Source organism: Vidua chalybeata, chromosome 25 (genome assembly GCF_026979565.1).
Source record: "Vidua chalybeata isolate OUT-0048 chromosome 25, bVidCha1 merged haplotype, whole genome shotgun sequence".
Lineage (NCBI taxonomy): Eukaryota > Metazoa > Chordata > Aves > Passeriformes > Viduidae > Vidua > Vidua chalybeata.
In genome coordinates, this window is record NC_071554.1 from 5823203 (window position 1) to 5842040 (window position 18838).

The window sequence follows — 18838 nt, forward strand, 5'->3', positions numbered from 1 at the left end:
CGCCAATCACAGCGCGCAATGTTGCTGGGTGGCGGCCCACAGCCAATCAGCGTTACCCATGCTCCCCAGCTCCCGCCCTCCTCCAATCAGAGCGAGGCGCGCCAGAAGTCGCCGCGCTCCCCGCTGGATCCTCGGCGCGCCGGCACGGCGACGGGGGGGCGGGACATCCCCGGCGCTCCGCCAATCAGCGCGGCGGGCGCGGCGCCGGCAGCCAATGGGGCGCTGGGGGGCGGGGCCCGGCGCCCGCCATGATCGAGCAGCAGAAGCGGAAGGTCCCGGGCCCCGGCCCCGGCCCCGGCCCCGCTCCCGGGGCCCCCCCGGGCCCCGCCGCCCCCGGCGCCGCCCCCGCGCCCGGCCCCGACCTCCCGCTCGTCCCCGCGCCCGCCAAGCGGCCCCGCCATGACCTGCCGGGAGCGCCGGGCACGGGCGGCGCGGGGGGACAGCCTGCGGCCGGAGCTCTGCTGCAGGCGGTAACGGGGGGAGCGTGAGGGGAGGGCGGGAGGAGATGCGGGTGGGATGGAGAGGTGAGGGGAGAGGGCCGGGGGTGGTTCCAGTAGGAGGGAAGGGCTACGAGCGTGCTGGGGCTGGGCGCTGCTGGGGCACCTGCAGTGCTGCGTTCGGTTCTGGGCCCCTCGGTTCAGGGCGGCGTCCAGGGAACGGAGCTGGGAAGGGGCTGGAACCCCGGGAGAGGCTGAGGGAGCTGGGAAGGGGCTCAGCCTGGAGAAAAGGAGGCTCAGGGGGGCCCTTGTGGCTCTGCACAGCTCCTGCCAGGAGGGGACAGCCGGGGGGGTCGGGCTCTGCTCCAGGGAACAGGGACAGGAGGAGAGGGAACGGCCTCAGGCTGGGCCAGGGCAGGCTCAGGGTGCAATCAGCAGGAATTTCCCCATGGAAAGGGGGCTCAGGCCTTGGAACTGCCCAGGGGGGTTTGGAGTGCTCATCCCTGGAGGTGCCCAAGGAATTCCTGGAGGTGGCACTCAGAGCTCTGGGCTGGGGACAAGGTGGGGATCAGCTGGGACTCGATGTCCTTGGAGCTCTTTTCCCACCTCATTTCTGGGATGCTGAACACCAGAATCCCAAAGGCTTTTCCCAGAAGGGAATATCCATCCAAGCCAGGCCCCAGCAGCAGAGGTGTCCCTACCCAGCCCTGTCTGGCAGGGAACATTTCCTGTTCCCCCCAGCTCCAAACCCCTCACCCCAACAGCAGAAAAGTCCTTAAAATCCCATTCTTGCATATTGGGGGGAAATTTCCCCATGGAAAGGGTGGTCAGGCCTTGGAACTGCCCAGGGAGGTTTGGAGTGCCCATCCCTGGAGGTGCCCAAGGAATTCCTGGAGGTGGCACTCAGAGCTCTGGGCTGGGGACAGGGTGGGGATCAGATTGCCTCGGGCACCTTGGAGCTCTTTTCCAGCCTCAGCAATGCTGGGATGCTGGAATTTCAGCAAGGTGGGATGTGCTGTGGGAAGGTGACGATGCTCGGCAGGGGTGGCAGGCTGGCCCCCCCCGGCCTTGTCCTTGTCCCCTCACGGTGTCCCCTGTGTCCCGCAGGGCCCCCCACGCTGCTCCTCGCTGCAGGCCCCCATCATGCTGCTCTCAGGACACGAGGGGGAGGTTTACTGCTGCAAGTTCCACCCCAACGGCAACACCCTGGCCTCGGCTGGCTTCGACAGGCTCATCTGTGAGTGGCACTGCTGTCCCCTGCTGTCCCCTGCTGTCCCCCGGGCTCAGGCCCTGCTGCTGAGGGGTTTCAGCTCAGCCCTCAGCTGGCTGGGTGGGAATTGCTTCCCCCTGGGGGTGCAGGAAGCTTTTCCCAGCTCCTCGGGCAGGTGCCGTGCTGGTGGTGCTGGAAAGGTGCCTGCCTGGCTGCCAGCTGTGACAGCCCTGTGTCCCCGTCACGTGGGTCCCAGAGGTCTGCAGAAATGCAGCTTTTAATGCTTAGGCTTGCTGAAGCAAAGATGACAATTTTTCTTAATAAATTCACCTCAAGGAAGATCCCTAAAGCTCCTGTGCCCTGGGGCTTACACGATGCTTTGTCACTGCTGTGAATTGTCCCAGCTGGGACTCAGCAGTGGGGATGGTCCACCCTCCACTTTGCTGAGACCCCCAAGAGCAGCTCCATGCACAGCAGGGGCTGTTCCTGAGCTTTTCCTGTGCTCAGCTGTCCCTTGCTGTCCCCCAGTGCTCTGGAACGTCTACGGGGACTGTGACAACTTTGCCACCCTGAAGGGACACAGCGGGGCTGTCATGGAGCTGCACTACAACACAGATGGCAGGTGAGCCCAGGGACTCTGTGCTGCTCAGGGAATAGGGCTGCAGCCCCAGGAGAGGCTGGGGGAGCTGGGAAGGGGCTCAGCCTGGAGAAAAGGAGGCTCAGGGGGGACCTTGTGGCTCTGCACAGCTCCTGCCAGGAGGGGACAGCCGGGGGGGTCGGGCTCTGCTCCAGGGAACAGGAGGAGAGGGAATGGCCTCAGGCTGGGCCAGGGCAGGCTCAGGGTGGGCAGCAGCAGGAATTTCCCCATGGAAAGGGGGCTCAGGCCTTGGAACTGCCCAGGGAGGTTTGGAGTGCCCATCCCTGGAGGTGTCCCAGGAATTCCTGGAGGTGGCACTGAGAGCTCTGGGCTGGGGACAAGGTGGGGATCAGCTGGGACTCGATGTCCTTGGAGCTCTTTTCCCACCTAAATGATTGTGGGAATGTCACCTGTGCTCAGTCCATGGGCACCAAGGCCCTGTAGTGTGGGCAAAGGATCTGGGGGCACCTGTGACCCCCCCCAGTGCCATTGATGCAGTTTTGGGGCACAGGGGGAAGTTCGTGTTGGGTGCCTGGGAGTCACTGGGGAGGGGGAGAGGGAACAAGTGAGACACTGGTTAATTTAAGAGGCTGTTCCACCATTGCTGCTGAGCTTTGCTGAGCTGTGCTCATCCCAGATGCTGCTTGAGGAGGCAGAAAAACAATTTACAGCAGGCATTAAGGGGAGTTTATCCATGCAGCTGTTCCGGTGTCAGGCAGTGTTTCAGGCTCCTCCAAAACACCAACGGGGGAGGTTCTTCTCCCTCTGGTTATTCCTGAAAGGAAACAGGAAGGGAGCTGAGCCCTCACAGTGGGTGTTGCCTGCAGCATGCTCTTCTCAGCATCCACGGACAAAACCGTGGCTGTGTGGGACAGCGAGACGGGGGAGAGGGTCAAGAGGCTCAAGGGCCACACGTCCTTTGTCAACTCCTGCTACCCTGCCCGGAGGGGACCCCAGCTCGTGTGCACCGGCAGCGACGATGGCACTGTCAAGGTCAGTGTGTGCCCTGGGCAAAGCCTGGGGGGAAAAAAGGTGGAGGAGCTTTTTAGGATCTTCCCCTTTAACTGGGCAGGAGTCAGCCTTTTGGTACTCGTTTTGTCGTCGCCCTGAGTTCAGAGTCAAAAGTGTGACAGCAAATTTCACTGCTCCGTTTTTTCTGTACTTCTCAGGGGGATTGGGAAGGTTGAGCTGCTCAGCTGGGATTTTTGTGCTGCTCTGGATCTGCACAGCTCCTGCCAGGAGGGGACAGCCAGGGGGGTCGGGCTCTGCTCCAGGGAACAGGGACAGGAGGAGAGGGAACGGCCTCAGGCTGGGCCAGGGCAGGCTCAGGGTGGAATCAGCAGGAATTTCCCCATGGAAAGGGGGCTCAGGCCTTGGAACTGCCCAGGGAGGTTTGGAGTACCCATCCCTGGAGGTGTGCAAAGAGACAGAAAATCAGAAATCAGAGTTTATTTCTGGATTAGCAAAGCATGAGAAAACTATTCCTGAAATCTGGGCTGGCCCCTTCTTGTTTCTCCTGTCCTGGCTCCTTTTTCCCTCTCCTGAAATCTGTGCTGGTCTCTTCTTCCCTGCCTTCATTCCTGTGCTCCAGACACAGCAGATTCAATGTTTTTTATGAAGATCTCCAGATCTGATGTTTTTTATGAGACCTACAAAGGGATTTCCAGAGAACAGGCTGAGTCCCTGCCAATATCTCTGCAGTGATTTTGTTGTTAAATATCTGTGCCACATTTCTTTCCAGCTGTGGGATATCAGGAAAAAAGCTGCTGTCCAGACATTCCAGAACACCTACCAGGTCCTGGCTGTCACTTTCAATGACACCAGTGACCAGATCATCTCTGGAGGCATCGACAATGACATCAAGGTAGGACCCTGTGTCCCTTTCCCACTGTGCCCACCTTTTCCATCCTGTCACACCTTGTGTTGCTCAAGGACAGCCGTGGGTGCCACCTGCTGAATTTTACATCCCAACCCCCCTGGACCTGCTGTGTCCATCTCTGCTGGTGGTACAGGGCCAATAAAGTGCCATGGAGCAGTGACAGGCTGGCAGTGACAGCGTGGCATTCGGGTGTCCCTGCACTGCTGTCACTTGCTGGAGCCAGCGTGGAATGCTGGCTGTGCTGGCAGCCTGGGACAGTGCCACGTGTGAGGTAAGCTGAAGAGAGCGTGGTGACACGTCCCCTCTGTGCCCTCTGCCCCAGTTTGCAGCTCCCCCTGGCACCTGCTGCTGTGGAAAGTTCTTTTTTACCAGTGAGCTCAGCGTTTCGTCCAGCTGATTGCCCTGGGGGCTGCAGGGCTCACGATGTCCCCGTGCCCTCAGCCCGGTCACAGCCTGTCCCCAGCCTGTCACAGGCAGAGCTCAGTGTGGCACTGCCACCAGAGCTGTCCCCAGCCTGTCACAGGCAGAGTTCAGTGTGGCACTGCCACCAGAGCTGTCCCCAGCCTGTCACAGGCAGAGCTCAGTGTGGCACTGCCACCAGAGCTGTCCCCAGCCTGTCACAGCCAGTGCTCAGTGTGGCACTGCCACCAGAGCTGTCCCCAACCTGTCACAGCCAGAGTTCAGTGTGGCACTGCCACCAGAGCTGTCCCCAGCCTGTCACAGGCAGTGCTTAGTGTGGCACTGCCACCAGGGCTGTCCCCAGCCTGGCAGAGCTGTCCCCAGCCTGTCACAGGCAGAGCTCAGTGTGGCACTGCCACCAGAGCTGTCCCCAGCCTGTCACAGCCAGAGCTCGGTGTGGCACTGCCACCAGGGCTGTCCCCAGCCTGTCACAGCCAGAGCTCGGTGTGGCACTGCCACCAGAGCTGTCCCCAGCCTGTCACAGGCAGTGCTCGGTGTGGCACTGCCACCAGGGCTGTCCCCAGCCTGTCACAGCCAGTGCTCAGTGTGGCACTGCCACCAGGGCTGTCCCCAGCCTGGCAGAGCTGTCCCCAGCCTGTCACAGCCAGTGCTCGGTGTGGCACTGCCACCAGGGCTGTCCCCAGCCTGGCAGAGCTGTCCCCAGCCTGTCACAGGCAGTGCTCGGTGTGGCACTGCCACCAGGGCTGCTCCCACTGCCCCTCTTTGGGAAGAAAAGCCTGGAACTGTGGGAACTGGGGAGCTCCTGCTCTGTGCCAGGGGATTTGGGGGATTCTGGGGCCAGTCCAAGAGGAATTCTGCAGGCTTGGGGCTGCTGATATTGAATCTTTGGAATTTGAATGTATTCACTTAGAAATATTTTAAAAGGCAAATTCTGGCTTTCTAGAAACCCATAAACTTCCAGCCTCGTGTTTTCATAGAATCATGGAGTGGTTTGGAAGGAAAGGATGAAATCCCACCCAGTGCCACCCCTGCCCTGGCAGGGACACCTCCCACTGTGCCAGGTGCTCCCAGCCCCAGTGTCCAGCCTGGCCTTGGGCACTGCCAGGGATCCAGGGGCAGCCCCAGCTGCTCTGGCAATTCCAGCCCAGCCCCTGCCCACCCTGCCAGGGAACAATTCCCAATTCCCAGTATCCCATCCAGCCCTGCCCTCTGGCACTGGGAGCCATTCCCTGGGTCCTGTGTGTGTGGGGCTGCTGCCGTGTAACTCCTTGGGGCTTGAACACCTCCGGGTACAAATCTGAGGCACAAATCCCATTTTCCTACAACTGCCATCGAGCTCCAGCAGCTGGAGCTCACAGCTGATGGCAGCTGTGTGCCAGCAGTGCCTGTGTGGGGTGCTGTGGGGTGCTGTGGGGTTCTGTGGGATGCTGTGGGGTTCTGTGGGATGCTCTGGGGTTCTGTGGGATGCAGTGGGATGTTGTGGGGTGCTGTGGGGTTCTGTGGGATGCTCTGGGGTTCTGTGGGATGCAGTGGGATGTTGTGGGGTGCTGTGGGATGCTCTGGGGTTCTGTGGGATGCAGTGGGATGTTGTGGGGTGCTGTGGGGTTCTGTGGGATGCTGTGGGGTTCTGTGGGATGCTGTGGGGTGCTGTGGGATGTTGTGGGGTGCAGTGGGGTTCTGTGGGATGCAGTGGGGTTCTGTGGGATGTTGTGGGGTGCTGTGGGATGTTGTGGGGTGCTGTGGGATGCTATGGGGTGCTGTGGGATGCTGTGGGATGCTCTGGGGTTCTGTGGGATGCTGTGGGATGCTGTGGGGTTCTGTGGGGTGCTGTGGGATGCTCTGGGGTTCTGTGGGGTGCTGTGGGATGTTGTGGGGTGCTGTGGGATGTTGTGGGGTGCTGTGGGGTTCTGTGGGATGCTCTGGGGTTCTGTGGGATGCTGTGGGGTTCTGTGGGGTGCTGTGGGATGCTGTGGGGTGCTGTGGGATGCTGTGGGGTGCTGTGGGATGCTGTGGGGTGCTGTGGGGGGCTCTGGCAGCTGCAGCTCCAGCACTCCTGGCTGTGTTTCTGTCCCCAGGTGTGGGACCTGCGGCAGAACAAGCTCACCTACACCATGCGGGGCCACGCCGACTCGGTGACGGGCCTGAGCCTCAGCTCTGAGGGCTCCTACCTGCTCTCCAACGCCATGGACAACACAGGTACACCCTGCTGGGCCCCCAGGGACACCTCTGGCTGCTCCTCCTGGGAGAACAGCACTGAGCTGGCCTGGGCTGCAGGGAGCTGGGCTCCAGGGCTGAACCGTGAAGTTGGGTCCTTGACGGGGAGAGCAGCTGCCTCAGGGGGGTTTGTCCCAGCTGGGAGGGACCTGGGGACAAGAGCCATGGCACAGGTTATCCTGCAGGGCCTGGGGACAAGAGCCATGGCACAGGTTATCCTGCAGGGCCTGGGGACAAGAGCCATGGCACAGGTTATCCTGCAGGACATTGGGGACAAGAGCCATGGCACAGGTTATCCTGCAGGGGTTTGGGAGAAGAGCCATGGCACAGGTTATCCTGCAGGGGTTTGGGACAAGAGCCATGGCACAGGTTATCCTGCAGGACACTGGGGACAAGAGCCATGGCACAGGTTATCCTGCAGGGGTTAGGGACAAGAGCCATGGCACAGGTTATCCTGCAGGGGTTTGGGACAAGAGCCATGGCACAGGTTATCCTTCAGGGGTTTGGGACAAGAGCCATGGCACAGGTTATCCTGCAGGACACTGGGGACAAGAGCCATGGCACAGGTTATCCTGCAGGACATTGGGGACAAGAGCCATGGCACAGGTTATCCTGCAGGGCCTGGGGACAAGAGCCATGGCACAGGTTATCCTGCAGGACATTGGGGACAAGAGCCATGGCACAGGTTATCCTGCAGGACATTGGGGACAAGAGCCATGGCACAGGTTATCCTGCAGGGGTTAGGGACAAGAGCCATGGCACAGGTTATCCTGCAGGGGTTTGGGACAAGAGCCATGGCACAGGTTATCCTGCAGGACACTGGGGACAAGAGCCATGGCACAGGTTATCCTTCAGGGGTTTGGGACAAGAGCCATGGCACAGGTTATCCTGCAGGGCATTGGGGACAAGAGCCATGGCACAGGTTATCCTGCAGGACACTGGGGACAAGAGCCATGGCACAGGTTATCCTACAGGGGTTTGGGACAAGAGCCATGGCACAGGTTATCCTGCAGGGGTTTGGGACAAGAGCCATGGCACAGGTTATCCTTCAGGACACTGGGGACAAGAGCCATGGCACAGGTTTGTCCCCTCAGCCGGAGTGACAGCCCAGCTCCTGCCGGGCCTGGGGACAAGAGCCATGGCACAGGTGATCTGTGCACTCTGGGCCTGGCTCGTGTCCAGGTGGCTTGGCTGTGTCCCCTCAGCAGGAGTGACAGCCCAGCTGCCCCCCTGCCTGTCCCACTGTCCCTCAGTGAGGCTGAGCCCATCAGGCCCGTGCCCATGGGATGTGTCAGGATGAGGAAAAGCCTCTCTAAGGAGAGAGGCATGCCTCTGGCATGGCAGGTTGGGAATTTTTTGTGATTCCACCTTGCTGCTGTTTGTGCCAGAGCAAAGCCTCCTGCAGGGAAAGCTGCTGGTTCCCCCTGGCCTTTGGGGAATGGGGTCAGGGAGCCTGTCCTGGGCACAGGGGCTCTGCCAGGGCTGCCTGTCCCTGTCCCTGTCCCCCTCAGCTGCTGGCTCTGCTTCTGTTGCAGTTCGGATCTGGGACATCAGGCCCTTCGCCCCCAAGGAGAGATGTGTGAAGATTTTCCAGGGAAATGTCCATAATTTTGAAAAGGTGAGTGTGCTCCACTCCTTGTTCAATTCCCTCTGCTATTAACTTTTCTCTAAATTGTTTTTTTTTTTCAATGCAAGCTTAGGCCAGAAAGGCTTTAATAAGAACTCAAAGGAAGATGAATCCACAAAGTGGGTTCCAATTAAAGCCTCAGTAACAAGATTTCTTTGCTCAGTTCATTTGTAATTAGCTGTAAATTAAGTATTTTCTACACTTACCATCTACTTTGTGTGAAATAACAAGGCACTGGCTGTTTCCAGCAATAAAATAAAATCTGTAATTACTATCTCATCTTCCAAGGGAGATCATTAAAGTGGTGCTGGTTAAAGTCTCGTGGTGATTTGAGTGCAAGGAAAAGGGGGGAACTAAATAGGTCTGTGCATGTTCTTTTGTTTTAGAACCTTCTGAGGTGCTCCTGGTCCCCAGATGGCAGTAAAATTGCAGGGGGCTCTGCTGACAGGTGAGTTGCCACTGCATTCCTCTGTCCCCAGGCACCCCAGATGGATTTGCAGCGTTCCTGGATCAGAATCTCCAGGCTCAGGGTCGTGTGTAGAGTGTGAAATCCCAAACAGCCCTCAGGGAGTTTCCCTGATTTCCACAGGGATGTGCTTCTGCTGCTTTGGGCTCTGTGGAGGAGCATCTGCCTGTTGTAAAACCTGGTTATTATTGTCAAAAGCTGGCTGAGGCTCTGCCCTGTCCCACCCCCAGCAGGTGACAGGGACACCTTTGCCACTGGCTTGGACCCCTGATGTCCTGGCAGAAGTTTGGGGGGGGTCTTTGAGAGCAGGGTCTGTGCGTGGGGTTGGAGGATGAGGAGCAGAAATCCCAATTAAATCCCTGCATGGTGGGATTCCAGGGATCATTAATGACTCCTCCTTTAATTAAGGAGAAAAAAATCAATTGGCACATCTCAGACTTGTAAATTAAAGATTCTGTAAAGTGAGCTGAGGAGAGGAAAGGGCAGAGGGAGGAAGCAGACAAGGGTCTGAAGGTCCCTGTGAAGGACACCAGTGTCCCCTGGAGCAAATCCAGGCCCAAATCCAGTGCCAGGCAGACAGGAATTCCTACAGGCATGCCAGGGCATGGAGCAGCAGTAATCACCAGATTAATGAGCTTCTGATAGCAGAGAGGCAGAACTTGAGCTCTCCCTGTCCAGATTTAGTGGGGCAGCTGTCCCAGCATGAGCTGGGGCTGTGATTGCCCCCAGCCCTGCTGGGCTCTGAGTGGGGAGGGAGGATTCCTGCCCTGGGGAGAGCAGGAATTCCTGCCCTGGGGGGAGAGAGCAGCTCCTGCCCTGGGGAGAGCAGGAATTCCTGCCCTGGGGAGAGAGAGCAGCTCCTGCCCTGGGGAGAGCAGGAATTCCTGCCCTGGGGGGAGAGAGCAGCTCCTGCCCTGGGGAGAGCAGGAATTCCTGCCATGGGGAGAGAGAGCAGGAATTCCTGCCCTGAGGAGAGAGAGCAGCTCCTGCCCTGGGGAGAGCAGGAATTCCTGCCCTGGGGAGAGAGAGCAGCTCCTGCCCTGGGGAGAGAGAGCAGCTCCTGCCCTGGGGAGAGAGCAGGAATTCCTGCCCTGGGGGGAGAGAGCAGCTCCTGCCCTGGGGAGAGCAGGAATTCCTGCCATGGGGAGAGAGAGCAGGAATTCCTGCCCTGGGGAGAGCAGCTCCTGCCTGGGTCCCCGTGGGCAGGCTGAGCCCTGCTCTAGGCAGGTGTGCCTGGAGTTTGGGTCACTTGCTTCATTCTGCAGGTGCTGGTGGAGCTCAGGGCTCTGAGAGCTCCTGGGGCAGGTCCCAGCAGAGCTTCCCACAGCTGGGAATTCCCACAGGGATTTTGGGCTCGGTTTCCCTGACTCTGAGGCTGTTTTTAAGAGAAGTGTGAAAGCTGAGCTGTGCCTGGTGCCCCCAGGGAAGGATCCTGGGGGGTTCTCAGCTCAGCCTGGGGCTCAGGCAGGAGCCAGCAGTGGGTGAGGCCTGGCAGAGGGTGATCAAAGGGCTCAGTGTGATCCCATCACTCCCTCATGAATGCTGGCAAGTGGCTCGTGTGGCAGAGCAGGAAGAAATCCCATCTTGAGAGCTGCTGGCTGGGAGGGGTTGCAGTGCAGCAGGGGCTGGGGGGCTCTGGGCTCCTCACTGCCAGCCCAAGGGGGTGCCTGGACATGCACAGAGTGTTGGGGGGTGTTTGGGAGGGTGAGACCCCTCCTCCCCACTCCCAGTGCTGATTTGCCCCCCGTCCCTGCACTATCAAGCATTTCTTTGGCCTCACAGCTTTCAAATCCATCTCTGTGCCCTGAGGGGTGAGGTGCACTGTTGGCAGTGAGGTTTTTGCCACTCTTGTCTCCTCCCTGCTCATGCCTCTGCTCTCCTGGGCCTGTCAGAGCAGCATTTTTCTCCTGGAAGTTGCTGTTCATCCTCACAAAGATGATTCCAGCGGGCTGCAGAACCACCTGGGGGCACAGGTCTTTTGCTTGGCCCGTGCCTGCCCTCACCAGGACTCTGTTGCAGGTTTGTGTACGTGTGGGACACCACCTCCAGGAGGATCCTGTACAAGCTGCCTGGCCATGCTGGCTCTGTCAATGAGCTGGCCTTCCACCCCGAGGAACCCATCAGTAAGTGCTCCCCACCTCCCAGGGCAGCAGCTCCGGGGCTGACGGAGTGCTCATCCTCTGGGAAGTGACCTCAAAATTGCCAGAGTGGCTCAGATTATCCAGTATCAGATTTAGGGCTGGCAGAGCCTTGTTGGCTCATCTCCAGTTGGGTGGGGACACCCTGGGGTGAGCACGGGGACTCTGGGACTGGGCTGGGGACACCCAGAGGGCAGCAGGGTGGCACTTGCTGTGGGCTGGGGGTGACTGCCACTGCCCAGGGGCCATGAGGAAAGGGTTTGGAATAGCTGGGATGCCAGAGGTATAACCATGTTTGGGGATTCCATGAGGACATGGATCACCTGGGAGCCTGAGGGGTCCTAACTTCCCCAAAAGCTGTAGGAAGCAAATCAGAGAATCACAAAATCACAATCCCAGAATGGTTTGGGTTGGAAGGGATCTTAAAGCTCCTCCAGTGCCACCCCTGCCATGGCAGGGACACTTCACTGTCCCAGGTGCTCCCAGCCCCAGTGTCCAGCCTGGCCTTGGGCACTGCCAGGGATCCAGGGGCAGCCCCAGCTGCTCTGGCAATTCCAGCCCAGCCTCTCCCCACCCTCCCAGGGAACAATTCCTTCTGAAAATCCCACCCAAAGGAAGCTCTTGGTGCAGTGGGTTTGGGCCCTGTTCTGGAGGTGTCTCACACGTGGTACCACACTCGGAGCTGGGTGATGCAAAGCTCGTGGTGGCTTTTCAGAGCCATTTGAAGCTGGGACCAGGCCCCATTCCCCTTTCCTGGTCCAGCATGGGCTGGGCAGGACTGCAGGATGCTGTGTTTCCATGGAAACACTCACCTTGGCCTGGTCAGCAGCCAAAAATTACCAGCAGTCAACCCCAGAGGCAAGGCAAGGGGCAGGGAGCTCTGGATTTGTTCCTGGGTGTCCACAGCTCTGCCTGGGGCTGGGGCTGTGCTGGAGGAGCAGAGCCAGCTCCTCTCTGGGTGTGGGATCCTGTGCTCAGCTCCTCTTGACAAAAAAAACATTACTAAAAACCTAGTGAGTCGTGCAGCTGCTGGCTGGGCACTCCTGGGGTGTTAATCCAGAAATCACTGCAGGGCTCTCACCTGGGGGGCAGCCAGGCTGTGCCAGGGTGACAAAAACCGGGCTGGGAATTGGTGCAGAAACCCCCAGAGCTCTCCTGGACAGGGGTTAAACCACTGCTGGTGTCTTTTGGGTCATTCTTGTGAATTCCCTGAAGAGGGGAAGGGGCTGGAGCCCCAGGAGAGGCTGAGGGAGCTGGGAAGGGGCTCAGCCTGGAGAAAAGGAGGCTCAGGGGGGGACCTTGTGGCTCTGCACAGCTCCTGACAGGAGGGGACAGCTGGGGGGGTCGGGCTCTGCTCCAGGGAACAGGGACAGGAGGAGAGGGAACGGCCTCAGGCTGGGCCAGGGCAGGCTCAGGGTGGATATTTGGGAAGAATTCTCCATGGAAAGGGCTGTCCAGTCTGGCACAGCTGCCCAGGGCACTCAGTGGTGGATCCCCATCCCTGGAGGGATTTAACAGCCCTGTGGATGTGGCACTTGGGGACATGGGCAGTGCTGGCCTTGGCAGGGCTGGGTTAAAGGTTGGACTCGATGATCTCAGGGGGCTTTTCCAGCCTGGGTGATTTTATAATTCCATAAAGACATCAGAATCTGGCCCTTCTGACCCGTGTCCAGCCCTGGTGGTGGAGTCCCTTCCCTGGAGGTGTTCAGAGAGCCTGGGGATGTGGCACTGGCGGGCAGGGGTGACCCTGGGCGTGCTGCCAGCCGCCTTTGGTGGCCTCAGGGATGTTCCCCAGGCTCAGGGATGCTGCTTGTGTGGCTCAGGTGATTTATTAAAGAAATACGGATATTGATCTAGCACCAATATCCGACTGTGACGGACAAAAGCTCTCTAACAGTTTAAAGTTAGACAGTGTATGTTCATTGCGGCGCCGGGCAGCGTGCGGGACAGCTCCCAAATACACACTGCACCTTTCCAATGATTGCAGAGGCCTTTTATCCACACCAGAATTGAATACCCAAAATACAAACACATATTCATCATTTTGGTCCATCCCATTCCTCGCTTCCTATGCTAATCATTCCCAAAGCTATTAAGCATGCGCAGTTTGTTCCTTGAAATGGGTCGGTGGTCCCTTTCGTGGGGAGGGGTCCCAAAATGAGGAAGTAAATGAAGTCTTCCTCATTCTGACCTTTCTGCCTTTTCAATGCAAATATGACAAATGAACCTTGGTAGAACTCCCATTCCCTGTCTTCAATTGGTTTCAGAGCAGAGGAGGCCCACAATTGTCTCATGTTCCTAAAAGCTATTTGTCAGTTTCTACATTCTCCATTACAAACCCAGCTAACTAAACATGGTGTTGACAAGCAATCAATTCTTAGTTAACTACTAACTCTTAACTTCATCAAGGCCTACTTACAGAATCTTTTTATTTTAATTAACTCCAGTAAGGCTTGTCTCTAACTAAAATCTTAGCTCCTCCAAGATCTCTGAATCTCTTAAAGTTTATGTGTCACAGGGCCGGTGGGAGCTGGGAGCCAGCTGGGAACGCTGCCCTGGGGACACTTTCCTGGCCAGATGTGCCCTCTGGTGGCGCTGGCAGAGCCCGGGCTGGAGCTCAGCACTCCCCGGGTGACAATCCCCGCTCGGGAGCCTTCCCGAGGTGTCCGTGCACCTCCCTGCACTCCCCAGCTCTGCCGTTCCCTGCGGCTCGGGGACAGGAGTTCTGGGAAGCAACTGCAACCTGGAGTCTGGGCTGTGGCCTTGGGAGGTCTCAGACCACTGGGGTGATTTTTGTACTCCGTTTCAGGTTTTATATTTTAATTTTTGCATTTGTTTCAGTTTTTATATTCATTTTTTGTATTCTATTTCAGTTTTTATATTCTAATTTTTGTATTCTATTTCAGTTTTTATATTCAATTTTTTGCATTCTGTTTCAGTTTTTATATTTTATTTTTTGCATTCTATTTCAGTTTTTATATTCAAATTTTTGCATTCTGTTTCAGTTTTTATATTTTATTTTTGTATTCTATTTCTGTTTTTATATTCTAATTTCTGCATTCTGTTTCAGTTTTTATATTCTAATTTTTGCATTCTATTTCCATTTTTATGTTTTAATTTTTGTATTCTATTCCAGTTTTTATATTCTAATTCTTGTATTTCAGTTTTTATATTCAATTTTTTTCTTCTATTTCAATTTTTATATTTAATTTTGGTATTCTATTTCAGTTTTTATGTTTTAAGTTCTGCATTCTATTTCAGTTTTTATATTCAATTTTTTGTATTGTTTCAGTTTTTATATTCTAATTCTTGTATTCTATTTCAGTTTTTATAGTCTAATTCTTGTATTCTATTTCAGTTTTTATATTCAAATTTTTGCATTCTGTTTCAGTTTTTATATTTTATTTTTTGTATTCTATTTCAGTTTTTATATTCTAATTTCTGCATTCTGTTTCAGTTTTTATATTCTAATTTCTGCATTCTGTTCCAGCTGTTATATTCTGTTTTAATTTCTCTATTCTCTTTTAATCTCTTTGTTCCTTCCTTTCCCTGCCCCTCTGTGCAGTTCTCTCCGCATCCAGTGACAAAAGGCTGTACATGGGGGAGATCCAGTGATCCGCGGGGGGCTCCGGATGCTGGGCTGCGGGAGCTGCGTGGATTCACCTCCCCGTGGAGCAGGTGACAGCCCCCCCGTGCAGCCTGGCCCCTCTCCACATCTCACTGTGCAGCTTCCTCCACCTCCCCTTTCTCTGGGGAGGCAGGAAAACTTGGAATTGAAAGGAATTTTGTTTTGGCTGTGCCACTGACAATGAAACCCTTCTCCAGACCCCTTGAAATTGAGAACTTTTGGTTCAGTTCCACACGTGGCCTGTATATTCCCTGTCCCGTTTGCTTTGGGGTTTTTTGATACAGTTAAAACTGCAATAAATGGCTTTTTTACACAGCTCAGTGCCTGGGGTTCATTGCTCTGGTTACTTTTCTGTTCTCCAGAATTAAATCCAGGTCCTCACCCATAGACAACCAGGGAAATCATTGAGGTGGAATGATGGAATCATTGGTGGAATCACCGAACTCATGGAATGGTTTGGGGTGGGAGGGACCTTAAATCCCACCCAGTGCCACCCCTGCCCTGGCAGGGACACCTCCCACTGTCCCAGAGTGTCCCAGTGCCAGCCTGGCCTTGGGCACTGCCAGGGATCCAGGGGCAGCCCCAGCTGCTCTGGCAATTCCAGCCCAGCCCCTCCCCACCCTGCCAGGGAACAATTCCCAATTCCCAAGATCCAAATCTAGCCCTGCCCTCTGGCACTGGGAGCCATTCCCTGGCTCCTGTCCCTCTAAGCCTTGTCCCCAGTCCCTCTCCCAAATCCAGGGAGGATTCTCCAGGTCCTGGCAGCTGCCCACGTCCACCTCCCTTCGTTCCCCTGACTCCAGTGGGAATGGCAGGCAGGATCCCGTGGGAATGGCTGCTGCAGCCCTGGGGCTGTCCCTGGAGGCGTCCCTGGTCCCCTGGGGTGTCCCATGGTCCGTGCCTCAGTGGATGAGTGACAGGAGCCCTGAGGGAGGTGCTGCTCAGGCCAGGGCAGCTCCATCTCCAGATCCCGATGGATGAGCAGCTCCAGGCAGACAAAGCCGTCCCTGGAGAGGGGCAGGCAGGGCTGGGGGCACGGGAGGCTTATTTTATTTACTTTTTAAAAAAAATTATTTACTTTTATTTCTTTATTTTGTTTACTTTTATTTATTTTATTATTTTATTATTTATTATTTCTTTATTATTATTTCTTTTATTATAGGAGGGACCCCAGGCACACCAGAGTGGGAGCCTCGTGCCCAGGGCTGAGCCCCTTCCTCTGCCCCACAGATTTAGGGCTTAATTAGAGCCTGTTATAATCCCAAGGGTTTATGGGTTTGTTTGGATCTACACCCAAGTGCCAGAGGGGAGAGAGACCTTTGGGGCTGATCTGTGACAGCAATCCTGAGCCTCACCGAGTCCTGCTCCTTTAAAGGAACCAAAGGAGGGTTTTGTTCCTAATTCCCACCCCAGGAACCAGCAGGGAAGTGAGGGAGGGGCATCGTTCCCCCCCTGCCCTGAGTTCTGGGCAGTCCTGGGGCTCCTGGGATGGGGCAGTGGGGGCTGGATGGATCCACACCCCACCCTGGGGCACCTGGGTGTCACCCTGGGTGTCACCCTGGGTGTCACCCCCTGTGCCCAGACACCCCCCATGGCCTGGGCACCATGGACACCGAGCCATGACCCAGATCGGGAAATGATCCGGATTAAGGGTAAATCCCTGAGCCCAGGGAGCAGAGGGATGGAGAGATAGACCTGGATGGACAGAGCCAGGGCTGGATGGACAGAGCTCAGCCTGAATGGACAGAGCTCAGCCTGGATGGACAGAGCCCGGCCTGGATGGACAGAGCAAGGGCTGGATGGACAGAGCCAGGGCTGGATGGACAGAGCTCAGCCTGGATGGACAGAGCCAGGGCTGGATGGACAGAGCTCAGCCTGAATGGACAGAGCTCAGCCTGGATGGACAGAGCCCGGCCTGGATGGACAGAGCCAGAATGGGATGGACAGAGCTGGGGCTGGATGGACAGAGCTCAGCCTGGATGGACAGAGCCAGGGCTGGATGGACAGAGCCAGGGATGGATGGACAGAGCCAGGGCTGGATGGACAGAGCCCAGCCTGGATGGACAGAGCCAGGGCTGGATGGACAGAGCCAGGGCTGGATGGACAGAGCCAGAACTGGATGGACAGAGCCAGGGATGGATGGACAGAGCCAGAATGGGATGGACAGAGCCAGAATGGGATGGACAGAGCTGGGGCTGGATGGACAGAGCTCAGCCTGGATGGACAGAGCCAGGGCTGGATGGACAGAGCCAGGGCTGGATGGACAGAGCCAGGGATGGATGGACAGAGCCAGGGCTGGATGGACAGAGCCAGGGCTGGATGGACAGAGCAAGGGATGGATGGACAGAGCTAGGGCTGGATGGACAGAGCCAGAATGGGATGGACAGAGCTGGGGCTGGATGGACAGAGCTCAGCCTGGATGGACAGAGCCACACCCTGGATGGACAGAGCAAGGGCTGGATGGACAGAGCCACACCCTGGATGGACAGAGCCAGGGATGGATGGACAGAGCCAGAACGGGATGGACAGAGCCAGGGCTGGATGGACAGAGCTCAGCCTGGATGGACAGAGCCAGGGATGGATGGACAGAGCCAGAACGGGATGGACAGAGCCAGGGATGGATGGACAGAGCCAGGGATGGATGGACAGAGCTCAGCCTGGATGGACAGAGCCAGGGATGGATGGACAGAGCCAGGGCTGGATGGACAGAGCTCAGCCTGGATGGACAGAGCCAGGGATGGATGGACAGAGCCCGGCCTGGATGGACAGAGCCAGGGCTGGATGGACAGAGCCAGGGATGGATGGACAGAGCCCGGCCTGGATGGACAGAGCCAGAACTGGATGGACAGAGCCAGGGATGGGTGGACAGAGCTCAGCCTGGATGGACAGAGCCAGGGCTGGATGGACAGAGCCAGGGCTGGATGGACAGAGCTCAGCCTGGATGGACAGAGCCAGGGCTGGATGGACAGAGCCAGAACTGGATGGACAGAGCCAGGGCTGGATGGACAGAGCCAGAACTGGATGGACAGAGCCCAGCCTGGATGGACAGAGCCAGGGCTGGATGGACAGAGCCAGACCAGGCTGGCAGAGCCAGCCCTGCATGGACAGAGCCAGGGCTGGGCAGCTCTGTGGGCACTCCCTGCCCATGCCCAGCTGCCCGTGGCAAACTCCCCCCAGCAGTGAGCACCCAGCCCAGGCCCCTGTGCCCATCCCAGCACTGTGACCCTTCCCCAGTGCCAAGGAATTTGGGGATCAAATAACCCTTTGTTCCTTGTGGGCAGTGAGGAGGGACACACGGGTGGGGCAGCTCAAGGTTTCACTGCTCATTGCAGTTAGGGCTGGACAATGCCCACCCCTTGGGACACGTGTCCATCTCCCAGCCCCTGGAAGAGAGGGAAGGTCTGGGAGAAGCTGGAACCCGCCTTGGAGAGCTGGAACCCGCCTTGGAGAGCTGGAACTCACCATGGAGAGCTGGAACCCGCCTTGGAGGGCTGGAACCCACCTTGGAGAGCTGGAACTCACCATGGAGAGCTGGAACCCACCTTGGAGGGCTGGAACCCACCTTGGAGGGCTGGAACTCACCTTGGAGGGCTGGAACCTGCCATGGAGAGCTGGAACCCACCATGGAGAGCTGGAACCCACCTTAGAGAGCTGGAACCTGCCTTGGAGGGCTGGAACTCACCATGGAGAGCTGGAACCCGCCTTAGAGAGCTGGAACCTGCCTTGGAGGGCTGGAACCCACCTTGGAGAGCTGGAACTCACCTTGGAGAGCTGGAACCCGCCTTGGAGGGCTGGAACCCACCTTGGAGAGCTGGAACCCACCATGGAGAGCTGGAACCCACCTTGGAGGGCTGGAACCCACCATGGAGAGCTGGAACCTGCCTTGGAGGGCTGGAACCCACCTTGGAGAGCTGGAACTCACCATGGAGAGCTGGAACCCACCTTGGAGGGCTGGAACCCACCTTGGAGGGCTGGAACCCACCTTGGAGGGCTGGAACTCACCTTGGAGAGCTGGAACCCACCTTGGAGGGCTGGAACCCACCATGGAGAGCTGGAACCCGCCTTGGAGAGCTGGAACTCACCATGGAGAGCTGGAACCCACCTTGGAGGGCTGGAACCTGCCTTGGAGAGCTGGAACCCACCTTGGAGGGCTGGAACCTGCCATGGAGAGCTGGAACCCAC

General features: G+C 57.2%; 1 protein-coding gene across 1 annotated transcript; it reads left to right on the forward strand.

The window, feature by feature from the left end:
* The first annotated feature begins 248 nt into the window (after window positions 1-248).
* On the forward strand, window positions 249-14971 carry SNRNP40 (small nuclear ribonucleoprotein U5 subunit 40). Its single transcript, XM_053964808.1, has 10 exons — window positions 249-470; window positions 1545-1674; window positions 2176-2269; window positions 3112-3277; window positions 4026-4148; window positions 6659-6779; window positions 8333-8415; window positions 8811-8872; window positions 10910-11013; window positions 14594-14971. Exons 1-10 carry the CDS (start codon window positions 249-251, stop codon window positions 14641-14643), a joined length of 1155 nt encoding a protein of 384 aa, XP_053820783.1. The 3' UTR covers window positions 14644-14971.
* Window positions 14972-18838: the final 3867 nt, after the last annotated feature.